At 41.6% G+C, this 20,625-nt stretch overlaps 1 protein-coding gene across 1 annotated transcript in view; it reads left to right on the top strand.

Moving 5' to 3' along the window:
• The window catches only part of LOC142385210 (uncharacterized), a 71,467-nt gene that overhangs the window by 8,528 nt on the left and 42,314 nt on the right, over window positions 1-20,625 (top strand). Inside the window, exons 3-7 of the mRNA XM_075471507.1 lie at window positions 5,220-5,403; window positions 6,943-7,410; window positions 8,802-9,275; window positions 13,389-13,535; window positions 20,206-20,394. Coding sequence (XP_075327622.1) covers window positions 5,220-5,403; window positions 6,943-7,410; window positions 8,802-9,275; window positions 13,389-13,535; window positions 20,206-20,394 — 1,462 coding nt within the window. The remainder of the gene's footprint in view (window positions 1-5,219; window positions 5,404-6,942; window positions 7,411-8,801; window positions 9,276-13,388; window positions 13,536-20,205; window positions 20,395-20,625) is intronic.

The following is a 20,625-nucleotide window of genomic DNA, read 5'->3' as shown; positions in this document are numbered from 1 at the left end:
TTAAAAATTAAAGGTTTTGGTGGACAGCTTTAATATTTCCAGAAAACACTGCTTTTAGAAGGATGCTTTAAATGAAGCCTTAGGTCTGAATGAGTTAGTGGATCAATGTGCCAATATTTCAAACTGTTATTTTATTTTGATCAGAGATTTTAGTCGGGAGACAAATCTACTTGTCTCAGTTTGAGGGCTCAAGCTGACAAACGTGGGTAAAACCAGCAAATTAAAATGATTTCTCCCTGATAAGTGACAAACTAATAACACTGTTTTAGAATCATTTTGACGGATAGGACGTTGACTTTTAAAATTTTGATTCAGTTAAGCTTTTCAAAAGTTAAACCACATCTCCATATTCTTCTTCCCTCCAGCAAGCAACACAAAAGACCCCAACGCACACACATGTACCCCTCTTCTTCTGTCTCTCCTTCAACACTCACAAGTCCCCACCTCTCCCCTTTGCTGAAAGGAGCCTGGGAGTGGATGTGCCATAATTAACAGTGGGGTTGCTATGGGGACGTCAGAATTGTGTGGGTTGGCTTCCTGTCTTGGCCTCTGGTTAAACAAACAAGTAAAGTCGGTAGACAAAGAGGCCCGCTGGTCCTTACAGCCTCATTTACATCCTCAACTGCCCTCACCACTTGGGCATTCAGCAAGTTCATCAGGCCTGCCATCACCCACCGCTATTCTCCACTTCTGCTCGGCTCCTGCTATATCTAATAAATCACGAGCAGCATTGTGATGGTAAAATTGTTCCCGTCATACAGTCGCACAACTTTTACAACAAGGGTGTCGCTGTCTAAACAGACAGGCAGTCGACAAGAGGCTGTTGACCCAGCAGCCTGCTTTATACAGGCATTGAAGCTCCTGCGCTGTCACCTGGGACACGAGCTGCAATGTGACGATGCAGGTCAGGATGCACAGGTGCCCAAACAATGCAGCAGAGCACTCATTTAAACCATAATTTATGAGGGGTTTGTGCATAAATAGCAAAACACTGATTCTATTGCAGTTAAAGCCATTGCCAGACTAATCTTATCAACAGACCAGCACACCAAAATGCCTCTGGAGGCGGTTTGATTTACCTCCAACCTCTGAGAGCAATTACATGTGAGGCATGTTACTTAATTTTCATGAAATAGGCAGAGACTGACCTTTTTTTTTCTCGCAAACAAGGATGAGAAAAAGAAAAATTGATGTTTGACAGTTTCACAGAGCTTTTTATAGTGTACAATATTCATGAAAGTTGTTCTTGTGCTGTCATTACGGTAAAATATGAAATGGGGGAGCAAATCGAAAAATGTGCTGAAAGCACTTTGATTGCTTCTGTGACCGATAAGGTGTTAAAGTTAGACAAAAGAAGAACAACTTCATAACTCTCAAGATATCGACTTGATTGGTGTTGTTTCATATCTTTTGACTGACAGGGCAAATAACACAAGCAGAAGACTCTGAATTTTGCTGAGCCCTTAAAGATGGGCAAGACAATCACGAACTAAGACTGACCAGTGCAGAATATTCTCATGTAAAACTACCAAAAAAGTTGGTGTTTTCATAGATGACTGTATGTAAATCTGTAAAGTTGTGGTGACTTTGTGCTGTGTTCAGCAGTTTCAGGGTTTGCTGGGCCTTCTGGGCCTGCGAGTGCCAGTAAAGCGGGGTCATTGTCTAACTATCGAAAGTAGAAAGTTGCCCTGAATGCTAAGCTGCATCTGAGCCTGGCTTCTGACACGAGCTGATAATCAGATTTACTCCCCTGAATCCGCCGGACTCCACAATTCGCCCCACTGTCGTCGTCCCCCACTTTGCCTCTCACCAGCGTCCCGACCCCCTCTCCTCCCCCGCAGCAAAGCTAATTACACCCCGCAGAAACACAAATCTCCACAATTTAAAAAGTCGCTCTTTTTCAGGGGTTTAACCTTGTTAGACCGTAAGCCTGGCTTTCTTGTGCATCAGCTCTGTGAAGAATTCTCTGTTCCTGCAAACTCCGGGACATAGACACACTTCTGTCTTTGCTCGCATCGTCCGCTTGTCAGAGGGTTCACTTGGAGGCAGTGTAATTAACTGTGTGTGTGTGCATGTGTGTCTGTATCACTGCTTATGTATGCTTGTGTGTTTATGTGTGCGTGTTTAGTGGGGAGTGGGGGGGTACAGGGCTGTCCTCTGCAGGCCATCTGGGACTCTAACTAATAGACTTCCTACATTCATCGAGCTGCACTACTTGTACATCTCAATCAGGGAGCTGTTGACCACAAACAGGCCTGTAATGACATTAGCCAGTTCTGGCTGTGTGAGGACAGCGTGTGGGTTGCCTGACGCCAGGAGGTCAGCCTGTTTCCTGGGGGCCTGCAGGGACCCAAAGGAGCCCACACGAGTGTTATGGGTGTCTGCAGAGAGCACAGCCCCATTAGCTGTCACTGCTGGAACTGCCTTTCCCTGTGACATCTTACAGTAAACTGTAATCCATTTTCCAGTGACATGTAGTGGAACGACACACTTATTTTGATTTGAATCTTGCAGCATTCATCTTCTGGTTCATATACAGTACCTTTCAAATACATTCAATCCAGCTTGCCTTTTTTTTTTCCCCGCTGCACTACAACCTGTAATATTCAAATGTTTTGCGATTTTATGTAACGAACCACAAAATAATCCAAATGGGTGAATAAAAAAAAGTTTTGAATAAGACCTACAGCAGCCCCGTTACCTTAAGAAGTCACATCATTGATTTAACTAAGTTATCCTGTGTGCAGCTGTTGTGAATGGCCCCAGAGTTTGTAAGACAGCAAAGCCGGCCGCACTGTTAACACCAAAAGGCAGTCCACCGCAACTCATGAGCCAGAAAAGAAGATCAGAGGTAACAGAGGTACAAAGTCTGCCAGCCACACAGGTAGGCTTCAGGGAAGAGTGGTCAGCTTTCGTCCTTTCATATTTAAATGACTGAAGCATAAACTTTTTCCCTTGAGTTAGTGAAGTGTAAGCTTTGACCGGAAAAACTCGACAACAGGAGTTTAAAGATTACCCAGTCATCCAAAGACAAACCGCAAATATAAAGATTAAACCCAGAGTGGCAGAGCAAGATGGCTGTCTTGTTTTTTTGTTTTTTTTAAACTTTTTTTTTTAACATCCTTCTTTTGTCTGGTTGAATCCACAACATGCTCCGCAGTGAAACTCTGTTGCTGTGTAATGCTAAAAAGTAGCCTGCACAGCAGCATCCAGGTCTTAGGGAGGGATGAATCCTTCCCAGAATCTGGACCTCGACATTACTGAAGCAGTGCGGGATCATCTTGACAAAGAACGGAACAAAAGGCAGCCAACATCCAAAGAAAAGCTTTGGGATGTCGCCTGGAGAACTATTCCTGAAGACTACTTAAAGAAATGATGTGAAATCAAGTACCTTCCAGCTCCGCTTTCTGTAGTAGTTGTGGGCAAAACGAGGAAATTCGACACAGCGGTGTCACTAAATGCCCAAGAAAAAGTTCTGCAGTCGTCCATGGATGCCATAGAGCTGGAAATGTTCAAAGTTCTGTTATAAAGGGTCCTCTTTTCTGGACTTAAACCTTTAGTATAACAATATGATCAAATGTGTGCTTTGGTATGAAATAATGCTTGATGAGTGGGTTTATAGACATCCTACAGCCAATCAGAATGGAGTATTCACCCAGACTTTGATACATGTAAAACAAAACCTCCATAACCATCCAACCATTGTGATTCTGATCTTTTGAGTCCCTAAGATAATAACTACATTTGCCATTCTGTATTTTAATTAAGGGTGGCCAAAGAAGGAATCTTTTCAGCAATGTGACTCTTTCTTTTTAAACCATACATGATAGGAATCAGGAGTAGAAGTTTTGTGTGACTGTGTTTGGGTACATTTAAACAAGTTTTCCATGGGTGCAGAACTGTGTCAACATTCATGCCCGGACCTGTTCTCAGGAGGTCACAAGCTTGATGACAGCAGGCCAGGTTCAGCTTCACAAAGCCCACCTATGCTCTTTGAGTGGCGGGTAACGAAGAGGCCACAGGGGAGGAAGAGGAGCGTGCACCCATCACCGCATCTTATTCTCCCTCTTTACATCACAAGAATGCAAATCTTTAAAGCCTCCACATCTGAGAAAAGAGACTCAGCGTGGATGGTACGGGGATTTAAAAACTGATCCTCCCTGTGTGAGTCAGAGACAGCCACCCCACCTTCCTCCCTCCTTTATGTCTGAAGTATTCAGACACATTTTATCTGGGCTTCTTTCTGCTCGTTTTTATTGTGTGGTAAAAGCGAGAGGAGCTGAACTTTGTTTTAGATGAAGCTTAAATCCAATTCAAATAAAAGCCCTCTGCCTGTGGGCCATTTATTACAACTGTTTGCTCTCTGGAAGCCAGAGAGGGACCGATGAGTCACTTGCACAGAGGCTGTCGGGCCGGACCGGTTTTCACTGGGTCCACAATTTCAATATCGACCTATCGTCTGGCTCGTGTCCCTGAAAGTGTCCTCTGAAAGTTTAAGATAGATTTCTGTCTCCTTTCTTTCTTAGAGGAGGCAGGTTGTGAGAGGAGAAAGCTGGAGAAGCTGTGCGTGCTGTTCTTTTTTGTTAACACAAGGGGTCACTGGTGGTAGCGGCCATTATTTGAATCCACCACAAGCACCACTGCAGGGTCTCACTTTCACGCTTTCATTTAGTCATAGTGATTAACATGTTTTTTATTTTACAATCATTGTACAACAATTTGATTCCAATATTGTTTTATTTCATGTCTTTCTATGTTCTTTTGTAAAACACGTGATTCCACAAATCCATTAAAAAAAAAAAAAGGATTTCATTCATAAATTTTGTCAGTTTTTGTCAGACTTTATTTTATGCAATTTTCCCGTTTTTGTATGTAATACAATCACTTTATCAACATGTCCCCTCGCTCAAGTATAAATGAATGAATTGTTTCTTGGGAGCAATTATCTGTCAATTAACTGAAGTTCAAAGTTGCTCGTGGGTTCTGTTTAAATTACATTTTTATGGAAAATACAATGAAATGTGTTTTTTTTTTGTTTTTTTTCAGGATTTTTATGTTACATGTTATTTTTACTAATCCAAGGCTTATTTTTAATGAAAGTATAAGTATGACAATTCTATTAAGTCATCTTTTACTGTTAAAATTGGTTAAATCTTTGTATCTGTTCAGTTTGGTCTCACGTCACATGGAAAACATTTCTGTTTTGTTTTCTCTGTCAGGTTCATGATCGTCCAGTTCATCGCCCCTCTCCGTGTCCACGTTTTCTTTCTCACATGAAAGCTTCTCCCGAGAACTTCCACCCTCATTGTTTTCTGACCTCAAAGTCCAGACAGTCGGTTCCATCTCAGGGGAGGATGCGGAGAACCCGCTCTGTCCCTGTGCCCAGTGCCCGAATGCTTGAGGGTGAGTCTTATCAATAAAAGTTCTGGTTCTTTTCACATCAATACAACTTAAACAGACGATGACTCCTTTAACTCCACGATTCCTCTTATTTATAGTTTTTCTTGCTTTTTCTCCTCTTGAGTCGTGGACGTAGAGGCCACCAAGCTTGCCGTTAGCTTTTAATCTCTGTCTGTGATTGTGTTCGGTTAAGTGCAAATCTGGCCTATCCTTTCTGATGAGGAAGTGCCCACAGCGCCGCACTCCTGGTGGTCTTCTGGTGGGAGTGAAAGGCCTGGTGCAGGGAGACCTGCCGCTTCTTTCAGACTTCGGCCTCTGATGTGTAGGCATTTTTCTCGGCACACACCTCAGCTCCACAGCAGGGCACTGCTTTCAGCAGGCTGGGCTGTGTGCGAGTGTGTGTGTACAGCAGAGGAGGGGGGGGGGGGGGGGGTATTTCTCAGCTCAGAGGTCTAATACTAATTATTCTACCATATGGTGGTCGGCTCCTGGACAATCAACCTTAACCCTCCTCCCTGAGGAAACGTGCTGCGCCAACGCCATGGCTTTGCACTCTGACACATGTCATTCATATGCACATCAGCACACACACTAGTTCATGTACAATTTTGTGTGTGTGTGTGTGTGTTTGTCTATAACAGATGGGAACGGCAGGGTATTGTAAAAGGAGGCAGTGCAGAAATGTGTTCTCCAGTGTGCTGACTCCTCTGGGTGGCAGACCCCCAGGAAACAAGAGCAGATTGTGTGACACCCTTCACCCCTACAGCCCCTCCACCACCGCTGCCACAACACACGCACACGCACCCTCAGAGTGGTCAAAAAAGATTGAGGAGAGAGAGAGGAAATGGGCGGCGCTGGAAGGATTTGAAGTTTGTGGAAGAGAATCTAAAGGAAATGTTAAAAGAGGAGCAATTAAATGAGTGTTTATCCCTCTTCTTGTTTCCCTCGTCAGAATGTTGGGAAACTTGTGACTTTTTTAAAGACATTGGCCAGAACTTCAGAGAATAAGTCCCATCTCTTGAGAAGTCTTGACATTCTTACTTAAATAATCCCAAATAGTCACAACTCTCCAAGGAATAATATTCATCTCATATGTTCATCCACCCCTAAAGTCATTCCCCGAACACTTGTTGCCGCACACAGCGTTAGGGACACCTGTAACTGACATTTCCAGTGCGTAAAGATTGAGTAACTGCACGCTCTGCTGCCCTCAGGTCTGATTACTATTGTGAATATTGAGTTGGAAAACAGGCAGCTGCTGCAGTGGGGCAATTTATGGCTCCCTTTGTTAGCAGGCTGACTCACTCAGCAGGGAAACAAGTGTTTGCTGCACGGCTGAGGAAAGTGGGAACGAAAATGTCAGATGCAGACTTTGTAAGTTTGAAAAGAACATGGCGGGCTTTCAGAAAAAGGAAAAAGCGGCTCTTGATCTATTCTTGGGGTGTTTTGGTCAATATTTATTTGAAGCCAGTTCAGATTTTGATTAAGTTAGATCTTTATAATGAATTTAAATGTTTTATGGTTTTTTTGTCTTTATTGAAGGTCACCTCAATTCTAACCCTGGGAGAAAACAGAGTGGAGCACAGAATGTTGGTTTGGTTCAAGGAAGGCGCTCTGCTGTTGTTGTTCCCTGCCTGCAGCTCCCTGCTACCCCACCACCATCCAGTCTCAGTCCAACTCCTCCTCAGCAAAACACTCCTCACTCTGACTCTGGAAGTCAACTAAGCAAGCTGATAACTATTCCATCACCTGTCTCCTGCCCTCCTCCTCATCCTTCGCCTCCACAGGAAAAAGATGAAGATAGTGGAAGTGAAAAGGTGCAACAACCTGCTCTGGTGGAGCCGGACTCAGAGCTGAACCTCTGGCCTGGTGGATCAACTCGCTCAGCGTCACCAACCTCCCTCTCACATGGGTCCTTTTCAGATTTAAGTCGCCCACCTTCCAGTTTGTTCAGTCGGAGCACCGACCTCGCCAGTGGCAGGAGCAGCGCCCTGAGTGATAATACCCCTGGTAAACTTCCACGTACTGCAGAGCCTTGGGTTAAAGATTATCTTTGGTCAAGATTAATTTGTATCTTAATTGTTTTGTGATGGATAATTTAATTACTTTTCAAAAAATATGGATGATGGGAAAATCTCGACATTCTTTCCAAGAACACCATGTAATTTTTTAAAATTCAATAAGGAACTAGAGGGGTGGATCAAGACCTTTGCGCAGTACTTTATCTCTAAAAATTAAGAAGAGCTTAAAACTGATAGACTGAGTAATAGGCTAAAAGTACAACCTACAATTCCAAAAGGGATGCTGTGTTGAAACCAAATTAAAAACAGAATGCAATGATTTGCAAATCTCATAAACCAATATTTTATTCACAATAAAACACAGAAAATATATAAAATGTTGAAAGTGAGGCACTTTACTGTTTCATGAAAAAATATTAGCTCATCTTGAATTTAATGGCAGCAAGATGTCTTGAAAAGTTTGAAACGGGGTCATGTTTTCCACTGTGCAACAACCCCTTTAACAACAGTCTGTAAACCTCTGGGAGCTGAGGAGACCGGCTGCGGTTAAGCATTGTCCAGCTGAATACATGCAAAACCTCCCCCTGAAAAAGACGTCATCTGGAGGGGAGCATATGCTGCTCTAAAACCTGTGTATACCTTTCAGCGTTGATGGTGCCTTTCTAGATGTGCAAGCGACCAGTTCCATAAGCACGAATACGCCCATATTTTAATTTGTAGATGCAGTTTTTTCAGATTGCTGATCCTCTGCCCATCTTTACTTCTGAGAGACTCTGCCTTTCTATGGTGCCCTTGTTTTTATATCAAATAATGTTTCCCACTTTTAACCCTGATTAATTGCAAAATGTTCCTCCAGTTGTTTTCCTTGTAGTACTCCTTACTTTTCCAGCCCTTTGTAGCCCCATCACAACCTTTTTTAGACTTGTTGCTACTGTAAAACTTAAGATTTGTCAGTATTTTTCATGAAATAGTAAAATGTCTCATTTTTAACATTGATATATTTTTTATATTCTGTTGTGAACAAATGATTTATGAAATTTGCAAATCATTACACATCATTTGTCAGCATTCCAACTTATTTGGTATTGGGATTGTATGAACATTTATACATTTCTGTTATATTCCATTGCAGCTGTTCAGGAGTTGCTGGTTGTGACACTTTCGCTCAATTTAACTTCACTTGCAGAGTTTTTGTGACTTGATGAAGAAACCCAAAACTCATTCGTTGGTCACAAATATGGCATTTGTTTTTGTTGATTTAAAGTGTCTGTATATCTCATTCTGGAAATCATAAATCCTTTTGAGCATCTGATTTCAGGTACGGGTGGTGTGTTTGCTCAAATCTCACATTTTTTCCCCTCTTCTTCTGTGTTTTTGCAGCAAATATCATAGCTTCAGATCGAGAGGGAAGCGTTTGTTTCACCCCACCTCAGCTTTCCTCAGTTATGCAGGTACCGCTAGTCTCTTACTCTTCAGCTGGATCAAACCTTCGTAGATCCTCGGAGAACACCATCACCACCACCCCTGCACAAGATGAGCCCCTCTGTGGTCAACCAAAACCCACAACGCCAGGCATCCATCCTAAATCAGAAAAACCTGAGAGCAGCAGAAGCAGAAAAACAACCAAAACCCCCCATCTAGACACACCTGCAGATCCTAGTCTCAACCTTTCCCTGTCTTGTGATCAAGGCGATGCTACATTTGTGTTTCCCTCCACCACTTGGTCTTCCTGCCCAAGCCCACAGAGGACCACTCCACACTCATGGTCGGGAGCAAAGCTGACCCCTTCTCTTCCAGCGTCTCGGCTGGAGTCCCACCGCTGGCCTGTCATGCCTCCCATCTCTCCTGTCAGAGGTGAGAAATGAGCTGTGCTGACCACATGTGGACGGTTCACACACTCCTCCCTGACAGCGCTGCACTCCAGCCCACTTTCTTTGGGGGTGTGATTGTCTTGAACGTGGCTGGACATCCACCCAGAAACAAAAAGATTAGACCAGACATAGAAATCAAAGCCTGCATCCACAGTGAGGCGTTCAGATGCTCCTGCCCCCATCAACACACTTTGAAAGCATTGCTGTCAGCCTGCTTTTAGCACCTCCCCCTATCACATTAGAAATAATGCAGAAAGCTTTTCTTTTTCTTCTAAATCAGGAATAGAAAGGAGGGCTTTTTGATGAAAAGCTGGTACCGTTTGATTCTCTGTTCAAAGACATGAGGCCCCAACAATAGAAGTCAGGGTCCCTACCTCGTGTGCCGTGCCTCTCAGGCTGGGCTCCCCAAAGCTTTCACTATTCTTTGGGCTCCAAGAGGGAGACGTGCAGCCGATGTTCATAAATCCATACTGACCATCACTCAGTGACGGCTCAACACTGAGCTGAACTGCCACAATAGAATACCTCCATGGCTTTCCTGCAGCCGCTAATTTACCATTCCCAATGGGGATAAAGAACGGGGCCACTGACATCTGACTTCTCCAGGAACTTTATGAAAGAAAGCAAACAATGTGGAAATTGTGTAGGGATTTTCTCCTTTCTGTCAGAGACAACTACTGTTCTCTGTGTGGTGCTGTGCTGCAGGGGGGCCCATGCTGTATCGGAGCACGCTGTTCTCTTCACAGCAGACACAGAGCGAGTGTCACCAGTTCATTTATTTCACCGCAGATGCAGTCAATTCAAGTTCAATGTGGTCTCAGTGTGGCAGCATGTAAAGCTTGGAAGATAATTCCAGTTTATTACAACTTTGGTCTCATTTCTTTTTCACAGGTTTAGACATCAGTTCCATCAGCTGCGAAGTACACTTCCAAAGTGAATGCAGAAACTAATAGCACCAATCACAAACCATCTACATGCTTTGGCACAGAACACGTGGGCCCACAAAGTGTCTCCATTATTTACAGACATGCATGTGTCCACAACTACGATTACAGAAGCTAAACCACATTCTCTCAAAAACCGTTGTAGTTATTTACATTTGCCCCCATGACTCTTAGTAGACCAATCATTAGGAATTGTACTTTTGTTTGGGGGTCCATCTTTGACACATCAGGTAAAACTGAACCTAGAAAAACTATTTTATGTTTTGTGAAACATTTTGTCTTGTGATACGTTCAGTTTTCTTGAGGTTGTGTTGTTTTTTTCAGCATTTGGTTGTTGTATTTTGTGAAATCTCATTGTTTTTCCACCTCGGGATGAGTGCTGATAAGTTTCTTAAAATAGTGAGTCTGTTACCCTAACCAACGTTTCTTGGATCATAGTTCATAATTCAGCAACATGTCTCCTAAATGTCTGCTTTTAAGTATCAGCTTTTTAAAAACTTTATTAATATATACAGACAAGTGACAAAGCCATCATCAAGACTACATAAGGTGCTCGGCCACCCTGTGCCAGCAGAGCAGCATCTACAAGTCAGATGCTGAGATTCCGCAGTTCACGACTTTGGTTTCCAGTCCCGCACCACACAGTTGTGCTTTACGGTCACTTGACATTTTTGTAGGCTTTTGATAGCATCTTTGTTGCCTCTTCAACATGACAAAAAATGTATGTGTGTGGCTGTACATTTGCATACAGATATCTATTTAGATAATAGTGGTGTTACATTACACAACTATACAAGTGAATTTGTGAATTTGTGGTAGAATAGATGAGGCAGAGATGATAATGATACGGTTATAACTTACATTTCATATTCTGAAGAAGAATATAACATGGAAGAACATGTTGTTGTACTGTTTCGTACTTCCCTTTAGTCATGATGCAGAACACTTGAATAAATGCGTTGAGTATATAAACATGTTTGATAAGTTTTACCATAGGAATTTACCACGGCGTCAATCCTTGATTTATACAAAGCAGACAGAGAAATTTATTTATTTTCATCATTATTTGCCTGCACGTTGGTAACAGAGCCAAGCAAATCAAACATGTAAGAACAACAGAGCTACTCAGTTATTATGTATTAGTAGCAAAAATTAAGCTAACTCTTCATCTGTCTGTCATCCTATTTTTTACTTTGAGCCCTCCCCTGCAGTAAAATCCAATTGGATGTTTATTTTTGTCCTGTGTCTTGCTCGTACACCTTATCTCTTCCTCTGCACTTCCTCTAATAGCGTCGTCTTGGATGCAGTTGTTGCATCAGATTTCTTTTTCTTTTTAAAACAGCTTTATTTGAAATGACAACACCATCTTTTTGTTCCTCTCCAACTTCATTTGTAATGGTGACAGTGTCTTTTATCTCTTTTTTTTTTTTTACTATGTTTATTATGGTGCAAGGGTGTTATCTAGAAAAGCAAAACGATGTCATGCAGGTCAGGAAACCAAAGTTCTAAAGTGTAGTATCTTAGCTTCTAGGCGCTCAGTTTCAGTCACGGGGATGTGCTTTGGTCCACTTCAAAACAAGCCAGAAGCAAATAGTTTTAAGGTTCAAAAAATTCTCAAGAGTTGCTTTAAGTGAACAGGTAGAACCCAAACTATGCAAATAAAGTGTCTGCCCACAAAACCTGTGCAACTTTGTGGTCATGAGCTAGAATTATCTTGAAAAGGTTTTATGGAGAGACATTGGTGTTGAAAGAACTGCTTTGTCAGCAGTTTTACAGATAGGGTAGTTTGTATCTGCAGCAGCAAATCAGGCATTTTAACCCTAGTATTCATGGCTAAAGACTCTTCATCTCACTTAGCCCCCGGTGCCCTCTAGCATAGTTTTCTCAGATCCGTTACTGTCACAAAATAACCCCAAACTGACCTGTTTTGAGCAACATCACCAGAGTTTAACTGTCCCTGACAATGAAGCAGGGCACTATCCTGGCCCGGGCTGGCCTCTCTGCTATGGGCCTTTTAGCCTGGCACAGTTACCAGGAAAAGAGGGCCACAGGCACACAGAGGAGGTGTTGTCTTCCATTAGCTCTGTCATATCAAAACCAACGACCCCCCACCAACACCCTTAACCTCCCCAAAAAACTCGCCCTGACTCAGTACAGCCCTCATCGACTGAGAATGACAGCCCAGTTGACAGCAGCAATATGCTTTGAAGTGTCAAGTCAAGTCCTGCCATTGTCTCTCTGAGTAGAGCACCAAGCCGCTCAAGTGCACAATAGTGCAGTGGTGCGTGTGCGTTGTTGTTCACATACTTGACTGAGTGAGGGTGGCTTCATGTGTACATTCATACTCGTCCATGTGGGCAGACACGAAGGAGCTGAGTTTGCCTTTTCCTTTTGGAGCCTCTGTATATATTATCCTTTTGTCCGTTCCAAGCTGTTCTGCATTTCTAATGTGAGAAAAGCTCCAACAAGCCCCTTTCAGGATGACTACAAAACACGCCACCCAGTTAAACTGTTTCACTCACTAATCCTCAGATTCTTCAACCCGGCAGAGTGAAACAGTTTTGTTTTGTTGCTCTGAGAGATGAGTAATTAGCTTGACAGTTTTTACCGTTTCCTCTGAGTGAGGTCTGAAGTAAGTAGATCTTAAGGGCAGATTTTTGTACCTGGTGTGTGGAAGGTGAAAGGAAATTACTTTTCCCCCAAGGTCTGACCGCACCCTTGTCTTCATACCATCACACCTAACCTGAGGGGAATCACTGATGGATGTCCTGGGGTTGTCTTCTTTTCAGGGTGCGATGCCCAGAAGGGACAGGGTTTGAATAAGCCAAAGACTGATCCAGCTTAGATAAGAGTTACAGTAAAGCCTGATGGTTTTTTTCTTTTCTTTCTAGTCTTTTCCTGAAAAAATTCTTACATGGAAACAAGTTTGACCACTAAGAAAAATTCCAGATTTAGTCATCTTTAAATCTGATATGACTTACCCGATGCTGTCCCATTTTTTAGATTTGACATTTTTTTTATTCATTCCTACAGTTCTTTGTTATTTTCTTAATGCAACAACCCAATGTGCCCACATTTACCATTAAAAATGCGTTTTTATCTTCATCATCATCAGTATTCTCACACTAAATACCCTCTCTGTGCTGTTGCAGGAGGCACAGCAGCATCGCACTGCTCTGAGCTCAGCTGCAGTCAGTCTCATATGTTTGATGAACTAGAGGCCATCGCCCCTCTTTCAACCTCCTGTTTGTCTCTGGATCAGCCATCAGACTCGTCAGCCACACCTTCACACGATACAGGTAACACTCACAAAGACTGAAAGCTGCAACTAACAGTTATTTCTAATCAAGTACAATCGAAATTTAGCCAAGTTAGTTGGGCATTGTAACTATTTTTGGGAAGTCACTCTTATCCAGTCTGACTTATTTGATGGATTGCAATGACAAATGGAACCAACATTCATGATCCTCAGACAATATATCCTAATGACTGGGCTTATTCTCTTCGGACACTACCATGTAATTGAAATTCGGGGTTTTTAGACAAATGTCTCAACAACTTTTGACGCAATTGGAATGTTGGGATATTTAATCGTTTCCAGATAAAGTATGCTACTCATTTTAATGTGTGACTTTTCATGTTACTGTAAATTGAGATGGAAATGTCAGATTTTTGTCAAATCTCACGTCATCTATTTGGCATACTGCCATGAATTTTGGTGCAGATATTCATGGTCCCCAGATGTTGTATCCTGCTGACTGTGGTATTTTCTTGGCTTTTCTTGTATTCCTGCCATAAGAGAAATATTTGAATTGATTGAATGTCTCAGCTATTTTACATGTAATCAAAAGTTTTGGTACAGGCCCAGATGACAGATCATGCTGCCTTTGGCAATGGTCTAGTTTTTTCTAGACTTCTCTTTCATTCATAGTGAATGAAAATAGAGGTATTAAGCCTTTAGGTACTAAGGTTTAATTTAGGTTTCAAGCCTTTATTTCATAGTGACAGTTTGATAGTGGGCACTGGAGCTGTTCGCAACTGAGTGTGAAGCGGCCAGGATGAAAGTTAGACCTTCCAAATCAGTGGCCATGATTCTCAACGGGAAAAAAGGTGGAGTGCTTCTGCCGGGTCATGGATGAGTGTCTGCCTCAAGCAGTGTAAGTAGGAGTGTAAGTATCTCAGGATCTTGTTCGTGAGTGATTTCGATTTATTGGCCGGTCTTTGTTCCAAGCCACACCTATGGGCGGCCGTGGCTCAGTGGTTAGAGTGGGTCGTCCAATGCCAACCCCCATGCTCCCCGGGCTGTGAATGGCTCCAGTGCATGGCATCTGTATCTATGAGTGTGTGACCCTGTGCATGTGCACATGTGTGTCAACAGGTGTCTACCTGGATGGGTTAAAAGAACCATGAAACCAACATTTGATTTATGCCGTCAAGTGTCTCAACAACGGTATGACCATGGCCATGAATTTTGGCATAGACATTTTGGGCTATAAACAACACAGGTTACTGATATTAATAACTCTCAGACTTTCCATCTAGCCCCACAATGAAGTTGTAATTTTTAGTAAAAAATAGTACTGTTACAATTTGAGGCAATGCCATCAAATTTTCCACAGACTTTGTCACATGATGATACATTGCACTAACTTTGGTAATACCCTGAATTTCTTCTAGCACCAGCATATATTCGAGCCTAAACTTTTGGTTCAGACATTTGTGGTCCACAGTCAGTGTATCTCACTGAATGTTGTAACCAACCAGGCTTTTCTTCTGATGTGAGGTTGAAATTTAAAGATTTCAGTCAAACATTTCCAACAATTGTTTGTGGAGCATTATTTTTCACAAAGATTCATTACCCCAAGAAGATGTAACCCACTGACTTTAATAATTCCCCGACGTTACATCCAGCACCACTGTGAGGTTAAAATCTGAATTTTTTTTCATCAGAAATCTCAACATATATTTGATTCTCATTGATTTTGTTACCAGCATTTGTTGTCCCTAACGAATGATGTAACTCAATGACTCAGTGCCATGATGAGGCCTAAATTTGAAGTTTTGATTAAGTTTGGACGACTGTCATTTCAGGGGTTGCCTTAAATTTTGGTCAGATATTTGTTCATATTGAATTCACTAACTTTTGTGACATTCCGCTCTATCATCTTGTCAAAATTTCTATTTCTGAATTCTTTTGGTTTGCAACTGAATGCACAATGAACAAATGAAAATTTCATAATTAGCATCTTTGAGCATATTGGCATGCTAAACTAATATGGTGAACATGGTCAGTTACACACTTGCTGGACCTCAGTATAACCTCAGTATATTTGTATGGAGCTTGAAGCATTGCAATGGCTGCAGAATCTTATTTTGTCATTTATCTATTGACTATTTGATGAATTGTAAACCATCTTTTCCTCACATTTCCCAGCACAGTGGCATTTCATGCCAGACCAACACCCATAATTATTTCATTAAAAAAATTATAAAACGGAGAAAAGCAGCAGACTCCCTCAGTGGGTGTGACATTATAACTATATGGTGTTGTTTATTTACACTCCTTCAAGTAAATGACTGCTTGGTAAATACTTCTGTCATTTTACCACAGTTCAAACCTAATTTATCTTTGAATTAGGGTGAGTTTTGTTTGCTGTCATTATCAGTGATTGTGATGTAAATTCAGTTGGACTTTATTCTGCTTCCTTTTTTTTTTATTATATCAAGACAGAAATACAAAAGTCCATTAATTGTCATTTTTTGCAGATTTGTGCCTTAATCTTTGAGTGGCTCTAAGTAATGTTGGAGTTAGTCAGTGTCCTTCCTGAGAGACGTCTGCATGTTGTAGACTGAGATGGACTTATCAGTGCACTCACTCTGTCAGGTCATTGTATCAGCCCAACAAAAGCTCCATTAATGGGATGTGTATGTATTCATGCCTGTATTAGATTGTATGTGTGTGTCCTGAAGGGGCTTCAGAGAGCTGCAAAGAGAGATATTAGCCAATGAAGACTTCCTCCACCTCCCTCATAGCCTGCTAATCCCTGACAAGGTGTTTAACCTGCTTGCTTGACCTGAACCTCTGTCTGACCCTGAAGACCTTTGCCCTGAGGATGTGGAAGGATCAGGCCAGCCGCTGCCACAGCAACCAGAGTGATAAAATCTACTCTGGGTTTAAACCAGAAGCTCTGCCAAATGTGAGCTAATGCCCCAGACTGATTTTCATCAGGCTGACACAAGGCACAATTTACATTTGTATAGGATGTAGCAGATTTGACGCTTCACTGAGCACAATTTGTTGCAAAAATATTATCGTCTTATCAGGCCAAATCTCAAAGGGCCAAAAGTTTGAGAGGGTTATTTCATTCTCAAATACATGCTGTTAATGCCATTCTGAGAGCCATACGAGAAGATACAAGTTCAGCTTTAAATTTAAAAACATCACAAAATACATGAAAGATACTCCCGAAATACCAAACCGATTCTAAAACTCCCCACATCTAGAGTACATGCAGCCATTGTCATTCACACATTGCTGCCTTCTTATTGACCCTTTAATGTCCTCGCTGAGAAGATAAAAGCAGTGGAATAATGTTTTTTCACTTTTTGATTTCCATGGGCCAACAGTAACATAATCAATGTTTTTTGGGAAAATGCTTGTGATGTTTCATTCTAAAAGTTTCAAAGTCTGACAAGATAATGGCATACATTCACTTCTGGCATTACATACCTAAACAGAGTTGTAGAGACGGCTTAGGCTGGTTTATTCCCACACATTTTTAATGAGCTGCAATACAGTTACTGATAAATGTACTCCAACAAATGGTAGAGCTGGACATTAACGAGTTCAGCTTTAAGCATCAAACAGATGAAAATATTTCTCCAGACGGGAGGTCAGACCCTGCTGAAAATGAGGAAGATATTTAGAAAATTTAAACTCTTTTTATGTGTTTGTGTGGTTAGGGTAACCCTAACCCTTGCTAAACCTTCATTATTATTGCACATGAAAATCAGAGCTGTAAAACTAAAAACTCACGTCACACTTTAATTCAGTCATATAGGGATCTTCAGATATGGATTGAAAGACTGAAACGGACCTATTAGATTCTAGATCTATTCAAGAAGCACCAACATATTCAGATTTAAAATTAATAAATGACAAAACTAGCCAAAACCAAACAATTGAATATTTAATGATTATTAGAAACAGTAGAAACACTAGAAAATGGCATACATGTGTGCAAACATGATTTCTCCAAAGCCACGAAACTTGATTATGAGTTCCGGCCTATAAACATCTAACTGATGTTGCATTAAATTCTGGAGAGGAAATTATGAGACATTAGAATCTGAAGTGTCTGTATGACCCTAAGTGGGTGGCAACTAGTGAGTCCTACACTCGAAGGATATGCAGGACTACACACAGGATTAGTCATTTGTTATCTGCCACTGTGTTTGCTAAGTGTTTTTCAATCTTGTGGCTTCTTCTGGCTAACGATGGACTAATGCTCAACCTAACTGAAAGTGAGTCCTGCCACATTATGTTACACCCACAGTTATCCCAGGGATTTCCTCTCAACGATTCCTTCATTCCGTCATCAGCAGAAGCAACAGTTCCTTTTTTCTCACCTGAGGGATTATTTTACCAGTTTGACTTCCCAACTGAACACACTGATCAGAGGAGCGTGCATGTGGCAGCAAACCATACGTGTTGCGTAATGCAGTCAAGACAAACTGAACCCTTTCTTTCATGTGGAGGCTTTTCTTGGATGTTACCGGAAAGTGTGTGTGAGTGTTTGTGTAGCAGGGGTGCTTGCAGCAGAGCGTGTTCTGTGAAATCCCCTCAGATTGGAAAGGCAGCTCCACACCCAGCCAGCGTGGGCTGGGGATTTGCATGGGCACAGAGCCACAGTGTCACTGATCCGCTTTTAATTGGGTGTGACGATGAGAACTTTGGAGCCTGAGGAAGGGAGGTCAGTGTGTGTGAGCTGTGATGGTCGGGGGTTGGGTTCTGAAATTGAGGGTTTTAGGTTCTGTGGTGAAATTTACAGTAACTTAAAAATCCAGTTCCACAAGTATTTCAGTTTTATTTTGAGTTAATCTGAAAGGTCTGTCTTTTAACCGCTGAGATAGGCTCCAGCCCCCCCGCGGCCCGACCGATGGATTAAGCGGGTATAGAAAATGGATGGATGGTCTCTCTTTTAACTCTCACATTGTATTAAAGCTATTAAAGCTAAGGAACATATTTCTCGAGTGCATACCTTTTTAACTGAGCCAATCCACTTATTTAATCCAGACTGAAATATCTGGAGAGCTTTTGGATGGATTGTCTGGAAATTTGATGAATACATTCATGGTCACAAGATGGATGAATTCTCATGACTTATGTGATACCTGGCTAGCAGCATCGGGGAAACTTTAATGATTTTCAGTAAAATGCCTCAATAACTATTAAATAGACTGCTGTTTAACTTGATCAATGTATTAACTTAACAAAGGATGCAGCAGCAAAAAAAAAGTCATCACCATATATATTTACATATATATTTTTTTCAACAAAAACACCAAAACCCACAATCTCACAAGTCAGTCCATTTCAAAACACCCAAACACAAACTTACACGTCAGGTTTAACCCTGTTCAGGTGAATTCGGATCAGTTTGTTCTCATAATCAAACACAAACTCCCTCCAGCCAATCCACGGCAAAACCAGTAATGCAAATACAAACATCAAGTTTGAACTTCTCAGAAAATAACTGTTGTCATCACTGTCTATTTGCATGTGCACAGCAGTTTCACCTTATTAAAAAAAAAGAAAGAAAAAAAAAAGACCATTTTTCAAATTCAGTTGTTTACAGTTGGACATCAGATAGTCAGTTCACATTCCTTTTTACACATTACAAAGCATCAATAAGTCACGCTAAAGTTACTTCCCTATCTATCCATAAAATCTTCATTATATCCATATCTTTCAAAACATTGAGCACTGAATGGGTCTCACCTTGTCCCAAAGGTGTGTCTACTTTTTACCTGCTGCCATTCTGCTCTGCACAGACTCTGCTGCTGGGTCTTTGGACAGAAAGCAGACAAACCCGTCTTGTTCTCAACCTAAATGATCTTTTCTGTTATCCAGCCAATGACTCTGCGTGCTGAACTTGATTCAACTTTAACCCAAAACTAAGAATAATTCAAATCGAGACAAATAGGTCACCACTTATAAAAAAGAAATAACAAGTCAACTCTGTCTTCTGATTTCACATGGGACTCAAACTTCAGTCTCCTTACTGAAAGTCCTTTAAGACCCATTCATCCCAACTTATTCTCACTCCCAGCTCCAAAGGAGCCTGCAGCGTCAGACTTGAACACACAGAGTATTTTTTCTTTACACTTGGACAATCAAACTAACAATATGTTGGAAGGTCTTTATTTGTGCATGCAGCTGGTTCAGTTTTCTGGTTTCGTTTGTAGTTTGTAGAACACAGGACTTATCATCTTAGAAACCCAGAATACGCTCTGTGTTGGCTTTGCCGATGTATTAAAAAGGAAAAAAAAAAGGCTCTGATTGTTCGTGAAAATGGAGCAGTCACATTTAAGAAATGAATCAGTCGATTAAGCCTCGTGAATTTTAATTGTCGTGAGGCCGTGTTGGATTGGTCAGTTGTGAAAATTTTTTGCTTTGGACAATTTTCTTTTGGCTAATTTTCATCTTTGAGTGCTTCAAACATTTGTTATTCTGATCTCCGGCACGTTTTTGTCACTAATTTACATTTATGATACGTTTAGACCCTCTTTAAAAAGCCGGGACAGAGATTAAAGGAAAATGTTTGAATATATAATGACAGCTTTTGTTTGCTTATTTGCTTTAGAGACCCATCAGGGCTCTGTTCAGTTGTCCAAATTGACTGGGACTTATCTGCTCCAGCGCCGCAGGGTATCTTCTCCTGACATGATTGTTGTCTCCCCATGCAGACTTATCTCCCGGCCTCGCTGCGCTGACGTTGGGTTGTGACTCTGGGAATCTGGGCTCCCTGTCGCGGGTGCAGCTGCTCCTCCTGGATCGACAGGTGCCCGAGACCCTCCTGAGTCCCTCTGCTTTGGAGGAGGCCTTCTCCCCGGTGCAGGAGTGGTTGGATGAGATGATGCAGTACGATGATCCAGGTAGAGCGCGGAAAACGGATTCAGAGGAATTTCTGTGCAGTCTTGAGGGTGGATGAAATATTTTGGAGAAAGGAAATAGAAAAAAAAAATCAATTTCACTCATTATCAAATAAGACAAATAAAACTATTAACATTGTTTCCCAAGAGGTGTCTGGATTTTGATGGTCTTGAATATTATTAACCAAAGTGATATTTAAAGGATTTTCGAGTAAATAGACAGTGTAATCCCAG

Source organism: Odontesthes bonariensis, chromosome 8, assembly GCF_027942865.1.
Source record: "Odontesthes bonariensis isolate fOdoBon6 chromosome 8, fOdoBon6.hap1, whole genome shotgun sequence".
NCBI lineage: Eukaryota > Metazoa > Chordata > Actinopteri > Atheriniformes > Atherinopsidae > Odontesthes > Odontesthes bonariensis.
Note: the sequence above shows the minus strand (reverse complement) of the source record. Positions and strands in the feature narration are given on the sequence as shown.